We start from the raw sequence: 19,606 nt of genomic DNA, 5'->3' as shown, positions 1-19,606 counted from the left end.
GTCCACAAAAGTGTCCCACCCCGTAGCTGCCACAGTTTTCGCCCCAGGAGGCTGAAGTTTGGACTGGAGGTTGGTCGACCGAAGGTAGAGCTGAGTAACTGTCAGGCCGATTGACCAAGAGGGGGCATGGTGATGAGCGTGGCCTATCACAAAAAGGCACATAACTCCCGAATGGATTCACAGATTTGAACAAGATTTTGTGGAAAGGTTGGTCATGAGCCAAAGAAGTGGTCACGTGTTTGTATGAGGGTGTGTGCGTGGATGCATGCACACATGGATGCATGCGCGTGTGCGGTCGCAGCTATTGCAGATTCGCGCTTGTTTTTTTAAAAGCAACTAACTCTGGCTTTCACAGAATGCTAATTTTTGAAGAAAATGAGACAATGAGAATTACTTTCTACAGTATGTATATAATATTAGGATTTATTGATAGAGGCAAATCAGGGTCCAAAAAGTGGCTCTGGGTAATTACAAGTCTGAACAAGCACAGATAAATGTACTGAGGCATAAAATCCCACTCATAATTAACCACACAAGTATTTTAATCACCATTTCAAAAGATCACAGTGACTTTTAGTACAGTGTAGGCTTGTGCAGAAACAAATATACTGAAGTAGTAAACCCTGACATGTTTTGCCAGTATAAAGTCTGTCGAGCCAATCACACAGAATCAGAAAATATAGCAGACAGATCAAGAGTTAAGACTTTGACTAAATGAAGACTGCAAGGATAAAATGTACATTTACCACGATGATTCAAGTGCTCAGTGTGTTTCCAAGGAAACAACTAGCATTTAAATTACACTTAAATCTATTTGTAGAGCAACATTGTTCTGCATCACAAAAGGAGGCCCTTTTACAACAAGCTTGTAAGGAAATGCGGAACCAGTCCCACTGTCTGCGTGATTTCATGAGTAATTGCACATGTGAAGGGAGACCATAAAGCCTATAATTAAACAAAATAATCATACCCTCCCTACTCTATTTTGGGTACTTCCTGTGTGAGTCGAAGCATTCTAGTATCTTATAATATTAGCATTGAAAATCAGAAGTGTATCTTCTTCAAAATGGCCCCAAGGCCTAAACTCCAACATTATAGTTCTACACTCTAGAGTTAAATAAAACATCAAACTTTGTTTTATTTTCACACCAGTGTTAAGCTATGAATTAAGAGTAAATTGTAATTGCAACTATCCCTCGGATACAGTTATACCAAATGTAAACCCTCTGTTGTCTTCAGGGTCAAAAATGACCATTTTCTGAGTTTAACAGCTGAAACCCCCAACATTACTAATTAAATAAATATTTTTAAATACCCCACAAAATTTACTGATTGACATGAAAAACATTGATTCAGGGTTTAACATCCAATGACAAGACTGGCCCAGTGAGGACGGGTCATTTTTGACCCTGTGGACACAGGGTGCATGCAAAATATTAACATGAGGGTTAAGTATAACTTAAATCCAGATACTTTCTTTCCCAAAAATACCACACATGATCAGCTAAATAACCCTAATTACCCCATCCAAACCATTATGTAGAAAATACAAAAACCGGTCATTGACTGCATTATTGTATATAGCGCCCTCAAGAACTATTACCATCCTCAATTAATATGAACACAAAATAATGGTGTAAAATTAACTTTAGTGTTTTTAAAATGTTTTCTATTTGCAGCAATATGTTATATCATATAATTATATAATCTTATTGTGATACAATTGCTCAGAAAAGGTTGTCTCAATTATGGAACTCCTGTAATCAGAACTTTGTGCACCCTCCCTTCTTCTATATTTGATGAGGTGAACTCAGAGCCAGCCAATAACAGACATAAATGACATCTGCAGCAGCTTTGGTCCCTTCGACCACCAGGGGGTCCCATAACTCTTCTGCAATATAAATGTTATTTATAATGTTGGTGGGCCCAAATCCTGCTTAGGGCCCTTCAAAGGCTAGGGCTTTGAACTAGGGGTGGGAGAACACATAGAAAGGGATCTGAGACAATTTCTCCAAGCCAAATCTCTCCAGATGGAACAGAGTCCATGTCCTTTTTTGGACTTGGAGGAAAGCTTTGGATAACTGTCCTGTTGGAAGATCCAAGACACAACCCAGCCTTAGCCTCCTTGCAGTGGAAACCATATTTTCATATAAGATCTTGTGTTCTTGACAGAGTGCATGATACTATGTATCCTCACAAGGTTCCCAGGGCCTCTGGAAGCAAAACAATGCCACATTACACAGCACCATACGCCACAGTAGGGATTTGGATCTTCTCTACAAGGTGGAACAACAACAACAACAACACTTTCTGCACTGACCTAATACAGTAGGACATACTTCATTGATTATATGATTTCAGTAAGTCAAGTCAATATCAATCAGTTAGTTCTATCAGATGGTGCCTGGCTGAAACAAAAACCTCCACAGCTGGCCTTGAAGTTAGCTTGATAAAAGTCCATATTGTGTTTTCAGTAAGAGCAGAACTCAGCAACAATGTTGTTACGAGGTTTCTGACAAAGGAAGTATTACAGCATGCCCTCTAGTGGCAGGCTATAGCTTAACACTGATGCATTTAAAACAACAATTTTAAACAATGTAAATGTATAGCGTCTAACTGCTGCCCGTTCATTTTAGAAAACTGAAATAATCAGATACTAGTTCAGAAAAAATAAAAAGAGAATCGTTAGAAACATCTGTTTTAGAAGCATCCCTGTACATGCAACACACAATTGGTTCAAAATATTATACAAAAATGTTTAACATGAATTTTAAATGATGAAATATAAAGCTCTTTTACATAAGAGTAACAAAAAATCTTTTGGAAGGGAATGTGAATGTAACAAATAATACTCATTACAGCCAAGAGTCCATGTAGGCGGATTTATTGTGATGGTGTGAAACAAGGAATTGCCTCAGGATGTCTTTGATTTCAAACTGTGCTACATGCCTTCCATAAATAAACAGTAAAAATAACAGCACAAATTTCTTCAGACCAAATATGTGAAAGCTGCCTGTCAATGCAGAAAATGGAAGAGTAATGTGCTAGAAGAGATAGAAAATTCAACATTGCATTTTATAAGTGTCAGTTAAAAAATGTTCAGCATGAAGAGGTAATATTTGTTTCAGTTTCAGGCCTTATAGAACATAGAGCGCATTCCAAAATTATTCACACCCTTGGTAAAAAAATTAACAAAAAAGCTTAAGTACTGAGAAATCTGGAAAATATTCTGCTTTAACAATGGAATCAACAAAAATATAACTTTTCTCAAACTGTAAAATTATTTTCCAAATATAAGTACCACAAATATTCACACACCTGTTTTCAGTACTTCTACTCTGTGCACCCTCATTTCACATGGCAAAACAGGAAGCCATGGGAGGCTAGGCTCAGACTGACATGGCCTATTAAAAGTGGCATTTAAAATAATAATTAGGGGTGTGAATAATTGTGATAATAACCTTTTTAGGAAAATTTGACTGAACAACATATTTTTCTCTGAGCAACTCTAGTAGTATAAATGCATATCATATTTTGCATTGTTTATTTTACACAGCCTTCTTTGCTCATCTTTATCAGCCGGATTAATACATTCGGAGGGAACTGTAACATCTCAACAACAATTTTTTCATATCAACATCAACATAAAGGCAAGTTTGACCCATGGACTAATTGTACATCTATTTTTTTTTTAAAAGAACAATCCCAAAAAAATCTGTCTGGGTACAAAATTATTATCAAAACTATGCCAAATTATGCCAAAATACCCATATTTTCTACATTCAAAATTACGGCAAGGTATAATTGAAAGTTCATTACACATTACACAAATACATTACACAAAAACTAAACAAGCCACATTGAATGTTTCACATTCAATCACATTTCTTCAATAAACTTAGGTCTGCGTTTCTTCTGCATTTCTTGCCCTCTCATCTATCATTTTGTTTCTTCAAATGCTGTGTTGCCCAAGAGGCACACATGTCCAAATCTATGTCTGCTTGAGAATAGTACTGACTAAAGCAAATAATGATAGAATAGAGGGTTTGACAATTGAATTTTCTTTTTCTATCCGTTCGCCCTGAGCAGAATCGGAATTTTAACTTTTGTTCCGCCTGCAACATAAAATTCTGGCTAATGGTTAACGGTTAATGCTGTTCCTTTTCTCCACCTTACAATCAGCCTAGCAGCCTGTCTCAAAACCTATTTGTGACCATGTTTCTGAAAATAATAATAGACATGGGTTAAGTGAAGAGTTATTTCTTAGTTGTGCAGCAGTCATTCTATGAGATGCACATGGATTTGACGGCTGTATTAATCACCACTGCCTATATGGAGCCCCCCATCTGATCACCATCAGCCCAGTTTAGAAAAAAGAATTCTATGGATGATGAAAAACACAGTGGGCAGACAATATCACATTACGTTAGCACTGACTAACTTGGTACGGCTAATACAGCACCATGATAAAATAATCATGTTAGAATTGCTTTGATATAGGGAAATGACGTGGGGAAATCCCACTGGAAGAGAATGCAAATGCCAAATCGCTCACAGCAGCCCAAGCAAACAATCTGATCAACTCCAGGCATTTACAAGGTTTACAGGCTTCATAAACTCCTTAAGTCAAATGCAACAATTCACTTGAACTTGAACGAACGGCAACGCTATCATTATCCACATTAAGAGATAAGAATTAGCATCATTTGCACTAACGAATCCACTGAGATAACTTACACAGTAGAAAAAAATTTAAATGAAATGATAACACAGAGCTTTATTGTGACACTAAAGTATCTCTGTGGCGACTCTGGCTCAGGCCTGAACTTGTTGCAAACAGTCTATTTTGGCAGCTGGGCCAGAGGAAATGTACCCTACCAATTTGTTAAATCGCCTGGAACAAAAAAAGTTATTAAAGGTTACTAAATTTTTTACTGAATGTTTTTGCTCAGGAACAGCAATGTTGATTTTGTTTTTGTTTTTTATTTGTTTTTTGTTTTTTTGTTTGTTTTTTTGTTCCTGCAAAAATACCTTTCGTTTCTAGTTTTAGTTTTCATTTCCATTTTCATTTTCAAACCCTGGTAGGCAATTACATTGAGCTCCAGGCCAAAATTTGACAGAATTCTAATCATCCAAATTTTACAAACCATTATTTTTTTTTATAATTGTAACTGCAATTGTGTTATACTCATCTGTCAAATATATTTCATTAACAATTAAAATTAAAGTTTAGATTTTTTATTGTAACTTCACAAAGCAGATTCAACTCTATTCTCGGTCTGCATCTTTAATAACACTGTGTGCTCCCGGGTGGATAATCTATTATGTGGCTTTCAGTAATAACCCTGAATTCAGCAGCTAGCAAGCTAGGTTTACTCAATAGAAAATAGCCCTTTCAAAAATTAAAACTTTGGGCTGACAGAATGCTGGCTGGTTCATCTAGTTAAGGCACCATTTATGTTCTAGTGCATGGATGGGCCACACAGCCCTGGATTGAAATTAAATCCTGACTGTGCCAGTGGCAGCTATAGCCAGTGACCCAGCAAGATGGCAAATAATTACCAGTAGCCAATAATAATGCATAACTGCCAGTAACCCAGGGTAAGGAAGGATTCAATTAGCAGGGATTTGCATATCTGTCCGAATCTAAATGAATAGCAGTGCTTTTTTACTTGGAAAAGCCATTAAATACTGTTTTAATCACTCTATAATATTGCAAAGACTTTCAGAAATACATATTTTTCTTTTTCATTTTTCTCATTAATCACTATAGAAATTGCTGTGCTGGTCAGATTTGTAATTGCCAATCAAAGCCTTCTGGGAGGGGCTCTGTGATATCTGTGTAAACAGTTACAGGTAATATGGAAGCTAATTTGTGCCAGAATTTTGAAATCTTGAAAATTCACACAAATCAAGTACCACAAAAGTTTAGACATTTTAGGCCAGCAAGGTAGCTATTGTATAACAAAAAAACTTATGGGCAGCTAAAATCAGACATGTTCCTGTAAAATCGTCCACTTTTGCTGCTGCTGAAAATATAAACTTAGTGTACGTGAATAACCTGGTTTTTAAACAATGACATTTGTTGAGCTTACAATTAAATGACAATGTTACTATGTCCTCTTCCTACTAGGATTACATATGTAGGATTATAGTACATACATACTGTATGGTGCTATTTGATCCTCTATTGTTATTTCTCATTGTCTTACTATTCATTCCATTTCATTTGTCTTCCCTTCACCTTCCCCAGGTTCTACAGTACAGTATGACGTTGTTGGCTACTTTTTGTGCCTGGCTTGATATCCAGATATATGGCCATTTATTTGTTTATTTTTTATTTGTTTATATGCGGTTTAGTAAGAGTAGTCAGTCAACATGCATGGTAGTCAGGTAAGTTTCAACCTTAACAGGTAGGATGTATAGTTCTCCGCTGCTGGAGCACTGGTTTAATAACATGGGGCTGTTTGTGATGTGCATGTGCAGTAGAGTTTCACACAATTGTGCTTAAGGTGATAATGGCACCGGAAAAGTAGCGATTAAATAATAAAATGGCCCTACCTTTGTGACTGTTGGGGCATCTTCGTTTGTTGTGTTCTTTTGTGTGTATATTCATCTAGAAGATTTGTTGTGGTACAGCTGGAGTGAGGTTGGCCGTAACAAAGAACCAAATGGCCAAGCTACTCGAATAAATGTTGTAAAACATGGTTAGCATTGACATCATATTGACATCATTATTTCGGTAGCCAGAGTGTATCCATTTGTGTATTTGAGTAAATTTCCTTTTTACATTAAAAATTGTTTTGTTAGGGGCTGCTGGGTGGCCCGTTTTTAAGGCACCACACTGTGGTGCATGGATGAACCCCACAGTCCTGAACTGAATTTGGACTGTGCCAGTGCAAACAGAGGGCAGCAGCTCCATACTGCAACATGCCCAAGGTATAGGAGGGTTCAGTCGGGTAGAGGTTTGTGTTTCATCGCTCTCTAGGAACCCCCCACTGGTTGGGCTGGTGTCTATCGACTGCATGCCAAAGCCGTACATGAGACGTCTTCCTCCAACTCTTACGTGAGTTTGGCTGTGGCCTGCGGTGTGAAAAGAAGTGGGCTGGTTACACGTGTTTCCGAGAAGAAATGCGGCTGTCTTCACTCTCCCGGATTGTCAGTGAGGGATTGCGCATGAAAGAGGCTACGAATAGTAACTGGATATTCTAAATTTGGGTGAGAATTTTATATACTCAGCCCAACATTGCGGTGGGGATGACATGGCTTTTTGCTTACATAAGTGGCATAATGCAGCACACAAAATGTGTATGAATTTCAGAAATCTAAAGACAATTATGTCATGGCATAATTTTATTTTACAGCAATTCAAGCATACTTTTCAACAAATTCATTAAAAATATTTCAGAACAGTAATGTTTACAACATATATCTGCAAACTAGTGATAGGCAGTTTGATTTCTTTTGGTGAATCAATTCTCCAGAATTTTTAGAGTTTTCATTCATTCCATTAGATTTTAACCTCCCAACTGACTAGCTAGTAAGATTAAATAAAGCTGGATTGCCATTGCAACTTCCCTAATAATCCAAATGTTATTCATAGTTTTACAATGAAAGCCCTGGTTCATCATAATCGTTTAGGACAAGCAATAGGGGCTATATGTACAGTGTCCCCCATAATGTTTGGAAGAAAAACATGTATTTTATTTGCTCTGTACTCCAAAATTTTAGATTTGTAATCAAACAATTCACATGTGGTTAAAGTGAAGATTCTTTGCTGGGTGGTTCATTAAAGCATATTTGTTATAAATTTTGGTTCCACCATGTAGAAATTACAGCACTTTATATACATAATCCCCCCATTTCAAGGCACCATGATGTTTGGAACAAATGGCTTCACAGGTATTTCTGATTAGTTAGGTATGTTCAATTGCTTCCATAGTAGAGGTATAAGAGATCTCTAAGTATCTAGTCTTGATACTAGGCTTTTTATTGCCATTGGAGCCATTGTTATTGGTGATTATCAACATGAGGACCAGAGGTCTGCCAGAGAAAGTCAAGGAAGCCTTTATGAGGCTGAGAAATAATTTTACAAGACATAGGCCTAACCTTCGGCTTACCAAAATAATGTTCTCTCCAAAAGAAGATGCTCAGTCCTTGTGATGTCCATGGGTCACAGACTTCAAGCAGGCATGGCTTGCAAAGGATATGCGACAAAGTACGAAAAATGACTAGCATTAATATGTCCCAAATATTATGGTGCCCTGAGATGGTGAGGCAATCTATAACAAAGTGCAGTAATTTCTACATAGTGAAACCAAAGTGCATAGAAATACCCTTCAATTAAAGCTGAGATTGTGCATTTTAACCACGTTATTTGATTACAAATCTAAAACTTTGGAGTACAGAGGCAAGTCAAGAAAAAAAAATTATTTGTCCCAATCATCATGGCACTCACAATAGTAGCCTACATTTACAGTATACACTGTTTTCTGAAAAAAACTGTGCAGTTAATGAGTCCACCGGAGGGGGTGGGGGGGCATACATGCAATTACCTTTTCCATTACATACAACAGTCTGTAGAGTCTTAGCAGCCTGCTGATATACAGGTTTAACTGCTTCCTACCTGTATCCCACTACCTGTAGCCCACTTGAGAACAAGTGTTAGTTCAAGGTCAGGCAGACTGAGGGGTAAATGCAAAAACAACACGTCTGTACTTATCCTTTGATTTTGTAAAATAGTTAAAGTTTATTTATGTTCATAATTGTATCCTTTGTATTCTTACAATGATAAATTAGATTATGTTCATAATTTAGGTAGAAATAAAGTGCCACAAATGCATTTGGAAAAAATGCAAAAATTAAGTTATTCTCCTTCAGTCTGAAATGAAATAAATAGCATGCAAAACTATACATAGATCATAAACTCCTTGACCACAAGTTTGCTAAATTTGAAGGTGATATGTAAAACTACTTAAGATCTATGAAGCAAAAAGTAAGCAGCATACCTTGCCGTACCTTTGTGTCTCCAAATCTATCAAAAATATTTAAATTGAGCATTGCTGTAAATCATAAAATAATCATATATTTCACAACAAACCAACTGTTTTGACTCAATAAACTAACTTTTGCATCATTTTTAAGTCAGAATTATCTTTTCATCAGTATAAGGTTCTATAAACAATACAGATCTATAAACCTATCCAAAACCTCTCCAAAAATGAATAAACTGCTTTTTTTCACCATTAAAAAGCATATACAGTGGGCTCCAGAATTATTGACACCCTTAATAAAAATGAAGAAAAAAGGCCGCATATGATAAATGACACAGATAATAATCTATATGTTATGTTCAAACATATGGGAAAACTATATACTTTTATTTCAATACATTTACTCACATGCTTCACTGTTTTTTTATTTAAGTAATCTAATTTTTTTATGTAAACCATAGGTGCCATAATTATTGGCATCCCTAACAATTATTGTAAGTAAAATCAAACAAAATGAAATTGGCAATACAATTTTACTTAATTTAGTTCATCTCAGTCTAAAGGAACTATATTGTGTCATTCCATCACTTCCAGTTTCACTATAGAATAAAAATGAGGTAACAAGCATACAAAATCCCTTCGTCATCCATCAGCATGGGAAAAGCCAAATAACTGTCAATTCAGAAGAGACCGATGGTAATTTATCATCAGTCTGGTAATGGGTACAAAAAAAGACATAAACAGTTAAACATACCACTTAGGACTGTAAGGGCAATAATAAAACGGTGTAAAACATATGGAATGGTTGCAAATTTGCCAGGAACAGGAAGCAAGTGCATGGTGTCCCCACGGACGGTGAGGAAGATGGTGAGGGAGGCCATTAATAACCCAAGGATCACTGTGTAAGAACTACAGAGATTGGTTTGTTTCTTGCAGTCAACAAGTCAAAAAAACATAAAATGGCACCTCCATATCAACTAAAGCCGCGTTTCCACCGCAGGAACTTTACCCCGGAACTAGGAACCTTTTGAGGAACTCAGTGCGTTTCCACCGCAGGAACTAGGGTCTAAATTTAGTTCCTGGGGCTTTATTTTAACCCCCAAAAGGTTCTTGCTCGGGGGGTAGTACTTTCCGAAAGTACAGGAACCTTTTGGGTGGAGCTTGCAGCGCTGAACATTTCTGATTGGTCGAGTAGGCTACTCGCAGCATTTTTTTGTATTTATTTTCCGCCATTACCCGCCATGTTTGAAAATATGCAGCCGCAAACCAATTTATTTTCATAATAACTTCAAATCAAACTTGTATGTTATGCGGCGCAGTAGCCTAGTTTTGGTTATAGCCTGCCAACGTCTTGGAATTATAACGTGTGCTCTTCTGTTCTTTTCTTGCTTTAGTATTCATTTTATAAAATGCTAAGCATTCGTGCTGGGACAGCATATTACGTAGGCTACCAAAACATTCAAACGGATTAATTCGGTTGCTGAATATTTTCTTCCGGATTTTCTTTGTTAGCCCGTTGTAATTGACTCAAAACGTTTGATACAGTTATGTGAGGTATGCGGTAGTTCTGCGTAATTAACATTGGTGATACAGTAAAAGCAAACTGGAAATCACCTTCCGCACTTTTTGTCAGGGTAAAATAACAGGTTAATTCTAGTAATCGTCCCTTTAGCTTTTTCAGACTGCTGTAATTTTACTCTGCCATTCTTCAATTCCACAAAAAGACCAGGAAGACTATGGACTAATTTATGGTGCATGGTTCGCATCTGGAGGGCACACTTCGCTGCTCGGCTAGCAGTAACTTCGAAGGAAAGCAAACGGTGGCTGTACCACTACTAATTTAAATTTTCACGCAAGTCCGAGTTTTCGTTCTATTCTTGTCATTTTGCGATTAGCCTATATGGAATTGACAACGAGAAAGTAATCAAACAGCAAATTGTTTACAACGTGTGCATGTTTTCTGCTGTTGTTGCCAGTTATACATATAAATGTGAATGCATTCTGTCGCTTCGGATGTCAAGACATGAAAGCGAATGTTCGCATAAAAACATAATGAATGTGTTTGAGAGGATATATGAAAATCAATAAATACAAAACCATGGGCTGAAGGAACCTTTTAGTTCCTGGGACTAAAAGTTCCGGGTAATTTTGGTGGAAACACGGCTTAAGTCTTTGGAAGGGTGGCAGGAAGACAGCCCTTACTGAGCACAAAAAACAAAACCAAGAATCTGGATCTTGCCAAACCTCATTGGAATTATGACTGGAAGAGAGTGTTATTGTCAGATAAGACCAAAATTGAACGTTTTGGCCATACACACCATCGACACGTTTGGTGGCAAAAGAGGAATGTATACAGGAGAACCACCTCATACCTACTGTCAAATATGGAGGTGAGTCATTGATATTTTGGAGATGTTTTGCTGGCAGTGGTCCCGGGGCACTATTTTAGATCAATGGCACAATTAATTCAACAAAGTACCAGGAAATTCTGTCAGAATATTTGGTCTCTGCTAAGAAGCTAGGACTTGGTCATAGGTAGATTGTCCAGCAGGACAATGACTCCAAGCATACATCAAAATCTAAACAGAAATGCTTAAGTGAAATCAACATCCATGTTTTCCAATGGCCATCTCAGTCTTCAGACTTAAATCCATCAAAAACCTGTGGTCTGAACTGAAGAGGGGGGTCCAAAAGCGCAAACCCAAATATATCTACATGGAGCATTGGTCAAAAACCCCTCCAATTGTGTTCTCTAACCTTATCACAAATTATAGGAAAAGACTCATGGCTGTCATCTTTGCCAGGGGTGTTTTCACAAAGTATTAAACCGGGGGTGCCAATAATTGTGGAACCTGTTTTTTGGGGAAATATCTTTTATTTGGTTGATTACTTTGGCTGATTCCAATGAATCATTAATCAAGCACACTAGTTAACACATGTTGGAAAATAAAGCTTATGTCGATAACTGTATTATTGCTGAGCATTTTTTTACGGCATTTTTTGTGCATATTTATCAAGGGTGCCAATAATTCTGGAGCCCACTGTAGATCTGACCCTTTACAATAGTTTAAGATGAAAGATCGCAAAATAATGCAAACACATTGTGACACACTGTGGTACACATACATAAATATGTAATCATTCACATTTGTATGTTTTTCTACACTCTACATTATGTATTCTTTTGTTACATGAGGCTGGGATGACACATTACAATTATGATCACTCCAAGGGAAATTTTACATTCATCCAGCACATACCAGCATACAGTAAATTTGAATGAGTATTTTCCATTCCTACTAACAGCTAGGGCTGTTAGTTAGCCCCAAATACAAAAGTGCTGACTATTATTAGCATAGGCTAACAGTTGTCTCTTACAATCAGGGGCATGTGCAGAGGTGGGCCTGTGGTGGCACCTGACCCCCCAAATAAATTGATTGGCTACCCCAGGTGCCACCCTACACACATTGGGAAATTATAGGTCATTTGGTTGTCAAAAACACTGACTTGGCTGTTCCATTAGTGAGCACCCAAGTTTAAAAGCAAATCTAAAGCCCCAGCTTTCACACACATGCATCTTAGCCCTTAAATGTTCCGGCAGTTTTCATTGTCGCCGTCCTGTGTGAACAGATGCGGAGTTGATTTTCCATGTGAGCAGCAGAGGCGGCAGGATTTCATTTGTGGGTGGGCCAAGGTAATAGTGTGGGCGCCAAATTATTTAGGATTGAGATAGCATCACATTCATTTAGTTTATATAGGACAATATGCTAGTAACGTTAAAGTAATAACATAATTTACAGAATACAGAGACATCCTTTCCTCAATTTGCTATAGAATAAAAGCCATAGAATGACCCATCAAAAAACATGAACTACTTCAGGTTGAAAATAACCACTCAGACCAGCATAACATCACAAATCAAAGACCCAAATGTAATCAATATCATTGTTTTTATTGAGCCTGGCCTAATCTTTCATTAAAAACAGTTCATTCAGTTTTTCCCTAACTTATAACTTCACAAATGTCCAAATATTCACATTACAACATGTTACAATACTTAAAAACTTTTGATACCATTCTTTGGATAGCTGCATATCAACAATTACAGGACAAATCACTGCTAATAGAAGATACTGGAGCCGTGATTTTATGAGGTAAATTTGATCATTTAGCCTACAGTAGAAATGGAATAAACAATATCGCTGTCCTTGCTTGGGGTAGCTTCATCTTGAAAAAACACAATTACAAAATTACTTAGGTGCTATACAGGCCTACTTTCCCCTAGTAAACATCTGTGGCAGGCTCTTCTAGTTTTAAGTTGCTTTTTTAAGTAGCACCATATAGGCCTACCAATGGCAGATATAGCTAGCTATTTAACTTGGCTAACAGAATTGTATTTATTGCGTTTGACTGAAAACAAGTCCACATAAGCATTTCAGTTTTAGTTGAATGCTTCCATTGTTTATCTAATGTTATTTATTTTGGGATCATACAACTGAGCAATATGGCTGAAGTTACTGTAAGTTATCTTAAAACTATCACTCTTCAACTGTGCTGTAGGCTACTGCCAGGATTTTCACTGCTGCTAAAACTATTAGGCCTATTCAGTGGAATAGCTGTTTCAAAGATGAACCAATATAACGTAAATAGCCTATATTTGTCTTATATTGCTCTGGTGGGTAGACATCCTGCCTTGCCTAATCTATCCAAAACTGTCATGTGTGACCAGACTCGACACTGAATTATTCCCTATAGGTGACCTATGTGTGGTATTCCAAATTCCTATTAGTAGTCTGTAAAAAAACATTTTACTGTGATAAGAGTGGGGGGGGGGGGGGTATTGTTTATTGATATATGTGCCCCTGTGTAATTCGGTGCCCAGCTTCCCCTTTAAAATTGCTCCACTGCTTATGATCAATACAATTATAACAATATCAACAATATGACGTAAATACATAAATAATCAAAATGTTACAAGCAGCAATATGTACATTTCCGTATATATCCTAGCTAGACTTCATGCTTCCCAGAGAATTTGCTTTAGCCATGCTGTTGAGTTGGCAAAATTTGTAAAATCTTCCAAAATAATAATAATAATAATAATAATAATAATAATAATAATAATAATAATAAATAAAAATTTAAATAAAACAATTGCGCCTCAACAGGTGCTTGTATATTACTGTATACTACAGTTGAATGCACAACGATGTGCTGAAGAGATACAGGGGGCTCTCACTCTTTGTAAAAAGGAAACATGTTAAATACCATTGGAAAGCGTGTACTGTCCTCTACACAATAAAAAATTTAATGAGAATGAACTGAAAGGAGTTACACTGAAATAAAATGCAAGTGGGGTTTTGCGCATGGCTGTTGTAAATATTTGCATGTTTATTTCTCAAATTGATTGTTCAACAAATGACCACTAAATCTTGAAAGGGACATCTTTACATGTAAAACCAATGGTAAGATTGTATATTTATTCCATATTTAGTCACAGATATTGATAGTAGAATGACGTGGTATAATTCCACAAAAATCACTTGTTTATTTTGCTATTCAGTAAGCAGTGTTTGTCACCACTGTATTGGCATAACTTTGGGCTATTGCTGCCTTTATCTCATTGTTATGACAGAATACAAATTTTTCATGGTGAAATGGATGCTATTGTTTGGTTTTGTCATGCTTGAATGATATAGTTGCAGATGAGACGGCAGAGAGGAGGTGCTTGTTAAATGAATGACCTACGTGACTATGGTAGCACTTAGAAACTCCATATTTATCATAGTTGTTGTGTAATGTGTACTAATAAAGCTAAAACTCAGAGTTTGTTGCTTCTACTGATAATTTGTTTGCAGGAGTGCCAGTCACTAGGAGGTTTGCGCTAAGGGGTTAACAATAGGTTGCAATGAACCAGTGCATGAAAATTAGTCTAAAACAGGATGTTGTGTAGTGTGTATATGAAATATGAGCTAAATTCAGAGGTGAGTACTTTTGTAAGACACTAAAATAAATATAGTACGTGATAAATTCAGTTGAATTACAGCAATGAAATGCTGAAACATAAAATATTCTTTAAAATGGAATACATTCTACAGAAGCATGTATTTATGTTCACTGACAAATTTTATTTTTATTTATTTATTTTTTTAACAATTTTTAAACACATCTATTTATACATCCCACCCAAACCTCAAATTGTGTAAAATTGGTCCAGGATTAATATTAGGTCTAATTAACTTGTTTGTATAGAAATTACCTGTACAAAGCAGGACATCCTACCTACGCTAGACTTATTTGCCATTATACGATACAGGAAGGGTGCCTTCATGGCTGTCAGTTGAATAGTGTCTTTGACAAGCCGGAAGCAACACTGCTGTTCAAGGAAGGCTTTATTCTGGAAACAAAGTTACATGTCAACTAGGCAGGTCTGCAGGAAGTGGTTTCAAACTGGCAGCTGTTATTTTTTGCATGACATTTAAGAGCTTGGTACCTTCAAATTAGTTTCCCAAAGCTCGGAACGTGTTTCTGCACTGCGAACAGAAAATAAAAAGGGGTGGGCTATACTTGTGAAACTTCTTATTTCTTTAGACCTGATCTCACAATGGTCCCCATGACCTCATGTTGTGGTAAAACAACAAAAACATAGCCTTGTTTCCTAAGCACTTCTGAGTGCAGTCGACATGATCTCCTGGTTTAGACTCAATAACAAATAGGCACGGTTTCTGAATGCATTTCATAAACAGAAGCATGAAATAAGCACAGTAAAATCTTGGGTGAATGTGTATATAAAGCCTACACTATATATTCAACAAAGGTTTGAGGATGGACCATTGTATATTTTTTACTTCAGATACTTGATGAGGCGATAAAAAATTCAGAACCATGGTTGGTTACATTCCTTCTCAGATTTTCAATCTTGTATTTGGCCCACACCATGTGCCTACATTTGATGATGAGTACAGAAGCTACAGAATGTTTGATAAGGAAACCTGTTAACCCTCCCTGTGCTGCATTGGGCTGTATGGTTTCTGTCCTTGCCCACAGTTGCACGCTTCCCTCTCAGTAGCACTTATGCTATGTGTGTTGTAGCTCTCACAATGTGAGAGAGAACAGAAAGCAAACGTTTGCTTGTTTGCTGCTGCTCTATTAAAACAAGCAAGTTCCTGCTCCACACTCCAGCATGTAAATTTACACTCTTTTTACCTCACCCCATCACTGGTTATAATTTGAGGATTTAGTGATAACCTGCCATATCCATGATGACATGATATAGGTATTAGGCCATTTCTGAATATTTGTATTTATGAATAATAAGCATTCTAATGCAGGATTAATCCAGCAGTAAATAATACACAACAGAAATGTATATCAATATTAAAGCCTTAGGCATAGTTTAGCGGACAATTAAATTAACCATCAAAAAAAAAGTAAACCAGCCCAGGGGTGGTCACTCATTTCTTTTCCTCAGCTGGCTCTTTGGGCCTCAGGTTATTTTATGTAGTGGCTCAGGACCAATTCATTGTGCCAAAGTTATAACACCTAAAAGAAATAAAAAATGGAATGCATATAATATAATTTATTTTTATAGAATGAAATGTATTATGTAATATTCCATATGAAATACAAAGGTTATTTAGATGTTTTACGTAGACAGTTGAACAAGTATTTCCTGAGGACCACACCTCTCTACTGCAAAAGCAGCTTACAGTTGAACTTCTGGTCCATGGGGGAATTTTGGTCCGTGTGTTGTTTCCATAAACTTGGACACCTTTCAAAATGTATTGTAACCCATTAAAAAGCTGCTGCATTTCCCCCAAAACCACAGGAAAAACCAATAGGCAACATCTAATCCTTAGCTTAGTCATATTTCAAGTAAAATCTTCATTCCACTCCACCTGCAATGTTTTCTATTTCTCCTTATAATCTCTGCTTTCTACATCACTGGACTGAATCATTCTTCTAGTTTTATTTTGCTGTGAAACTGTTGCCAGTGATACTGCAGCTCAAACTGCAGGTAACATTAGCTACATATAGGCTGTCTAAAAAATTGACTAAAAAAGAATGGACAGGTGTTATTGGCAAGTAGAGAGGACGGTGTGATAATCTTGACAGTTCAGCAAATACACGGAATATAAATAAAATATCAAAAAAAAAGAGATTGAAATAGTAAATTAATGATCCATTAATAAATAACAAACCTGTGATCCATTAAATCAGTGTGAAAATATGATTTTCCTAAAATGATGCAGCATTTAGGCCGAATCAATACAGGAACAGCAACTCACAATCTTGCAGGCTTCAAGTTGTGTCAAAGCAGTGTCTGTATGCAGCAGCCAGTCGACTGACATGAAACAGCTGCAAAGTCTTCAGCCCCGAGCGGTATACACTTAAACAGGCATGTGTTCCACAATAACACATTTAGATGGGTGCTTTCAAACAGAGGTCTGTTTTCCTCCCATCTAATGGATATATTCAGATCACCAAAGCAGATAACAGGGTTTAGCATTTGTAGTCCATGAGCAGCTGAAAATACTATAGTGAGATTTCACAGAGGCCCCTGCTACATATTATTGAGTATTACACTGAGAGCCAGGCACTAACACAGGCGTTAGCTGTTCAAATACGCAGAAAAAGCACAGGAAGAGACCATCAAACTAAGGTCACAGATAAAGACCTTTTGAAATGTGAAACATCAACCCACATCTTTTGCATGCGTAATGTTTGTCTTCTATATCAGTGTTGCAAAGCACATAGGTTTTGATATGTGTCACAGAAGACCTTAGCAAGCAAGCGGATATATTTTGTTTCCACAGCAATCACACCATTTTTACGATCTCCTTACTCCATTTCAGATTAGACCGCTTTGACTTTATGGATATGACAACATTGTTTGAACATGGTTAGAGAACAAAGATTTTCAGTTTACTTTCAGTTCTTGCAGGTATAAAACACAAAGGGCAATGGACACAAACAACCCACTTAGGAGTCAACTATAAAGATGAGACAACTGTTTTGAAATGATGCAACTACAATATAACACCTTTTCTGTTTAGTCTTGTACATATGATCACACAATTTAAGAGTATGTAGAATCAAACGTGTAGCAGGCCAAACCAGTGCAGAGAACACAATTCTTTCATTCAGAAATAGGAATCTCTTCTAAATTAATTTCAGTCCTAAAACAAAGGGATTATTTGTGATTTGTTTAATTAGCATCTATTATTATTCATATTCTTATATTTCAAAATATTATAATTTCCTACAACAGATCTCATGTTTCATAAAACAATTAAAAACACACACATTTTAAGAGCTTATGTGTGTTCTGCTAGAGATGCTAATTACAGCAGGTAATCTTGGAGCAGCAAGTCAAAGAATATTATGTAACTACAGTACCAGCACAGGCATACTAACCAGAAAAGGCAATAGATACTATTAGTTACTGAGTTACATGAGCCTAGACCATAAGGTTTGAGTTCATATTGTACCTACAAGTGCATTCCAAAATCAAAAAGGAATTTCACTTTTCACTTCTATATCTATTTCTTTCCATCCTGACACGTATAGCAAATAAAATAAAAAATAAAACATCAGTATTATATAGATATATACTATATACCCTAGTCATTTAAGAAGTTATATCAGCATTATTGACGAAAGGTTTTAGACAGCTGCATGCAAATAATAAAATTAAAATAAAAAGTACAGTAGATAGGGAAATACGAACAGCTAAATGTTATGATAGACAGTAAGATTCTGGAGATTTAACAGCAATGCATTATAGATTTTCTCATCGCAGCCATTATTTGATTTCCCTGCAAACCCCGCCATAATCGTACATCTGGTTGTCTTACCTGAGCAGGCAGCTTGTAGTCTGCTGAATATTCGCGCTCTAAAACCCGAAGTGTCACTTTGTGAACGAACTCTTTGCAAGGAGCAGATCGGTAAAAAACTGTTCTTATCCGAATGAAAGTCGTCGCTTGCCATTAAAACTCGTGAAAATTAATAGCGATAACAGCAGCCTAGTTATACCGCGACTGCACAATTGCTTTTTGGAACGTGCATCGCACAGATACACTGAGTAGAGTTGTACTTCAGGAAGTACAACGTGAGAAAACACAAAGCAAGACGGCTGATACAACGGAGTTATCTTTTCACCTGGTATTTCGAAAATGAAATACTCCAGTCGGACAGTAAATCAGTATATTTACTATACTGCTGCTACTTAATACAATTGCAGAGCTGACATTATATGCACACCCAACATGAAATGTTTTATCGCAGCAATGGAGAACTGGGGTGTAAACAATTCATGTTATTATAATTATATATGGGAAATATGAAAAATACTGTATGCATACTGAATTAGAAAATGTTTCATTGTACCATGTTGGAGATATGACTAAATGTAATGTTAACGAAATTTAGGAATAGTCGACAATGCTACCTTTGAGAATAGGCTAGATTACCTGTGATTTTTTGTTATTGGGAAATGGATGGCAGGAGCTTCAGTCACAAAGACCACTCATCTTGCTACTGTTTCAATAGGAATAGTGACTAAAGGGACATCTGCATTTAGATATATGGGAAAGGCATCAGTAAATTGGGTT

General features: G+C 36.7%; 1 protein-coding gene across 4 annotated transcripts in view; it reads right to left on the bottom strand.

Moving 5' to 3' along the window:
* Window positions 1-19,072, bottom strand: part of phactr2 (phosphatase and actin regulator 2) — a 91,668-nt gene extending 72,596 nt beyond the window's left edge. For 2 of the 4 annotated variants that reach the window (XM_064321534.1, XM_064321535.1), the window contains exon 1: window positions 18,851-19,072. In XM_064321534.1, coding sequence (XP_064177604.1) covers window positions 18,851-18,983 — 133 coding nt within the window. In that variant the 5' untranslated portion in view covers window positions 18,984-19,072. The remainder of the gene's footprint in view (window positions 1-18,850) is intronic. The other 2 variants (XM_064321538.1, XM_064321539.1) reach the window with 2 other exon arrangements.
* Window positions 19,073-19,606: the final 534 nt, after the last annotated feature.

Source organism: Anguilla rostrata, chromosome 2 (genome assembly GCF_018555375.3).
Source record: "Anguilla rostrata isolate EN2019 chromosome 2, ASM1855537v3, whole genome shotgun sequence".
Lineage (NCBI taxonomy): Eukaryota > Metazoa > Chordata > Actinopteri > Anguilliformes > Anguillidae > Anguilla > Anguilla rostrata.
The sequence above is the reverse complement of the archived record's forward strand: the minus strand, read 5'-3'. Positions and strand labels throughout refer to the sequence as shown.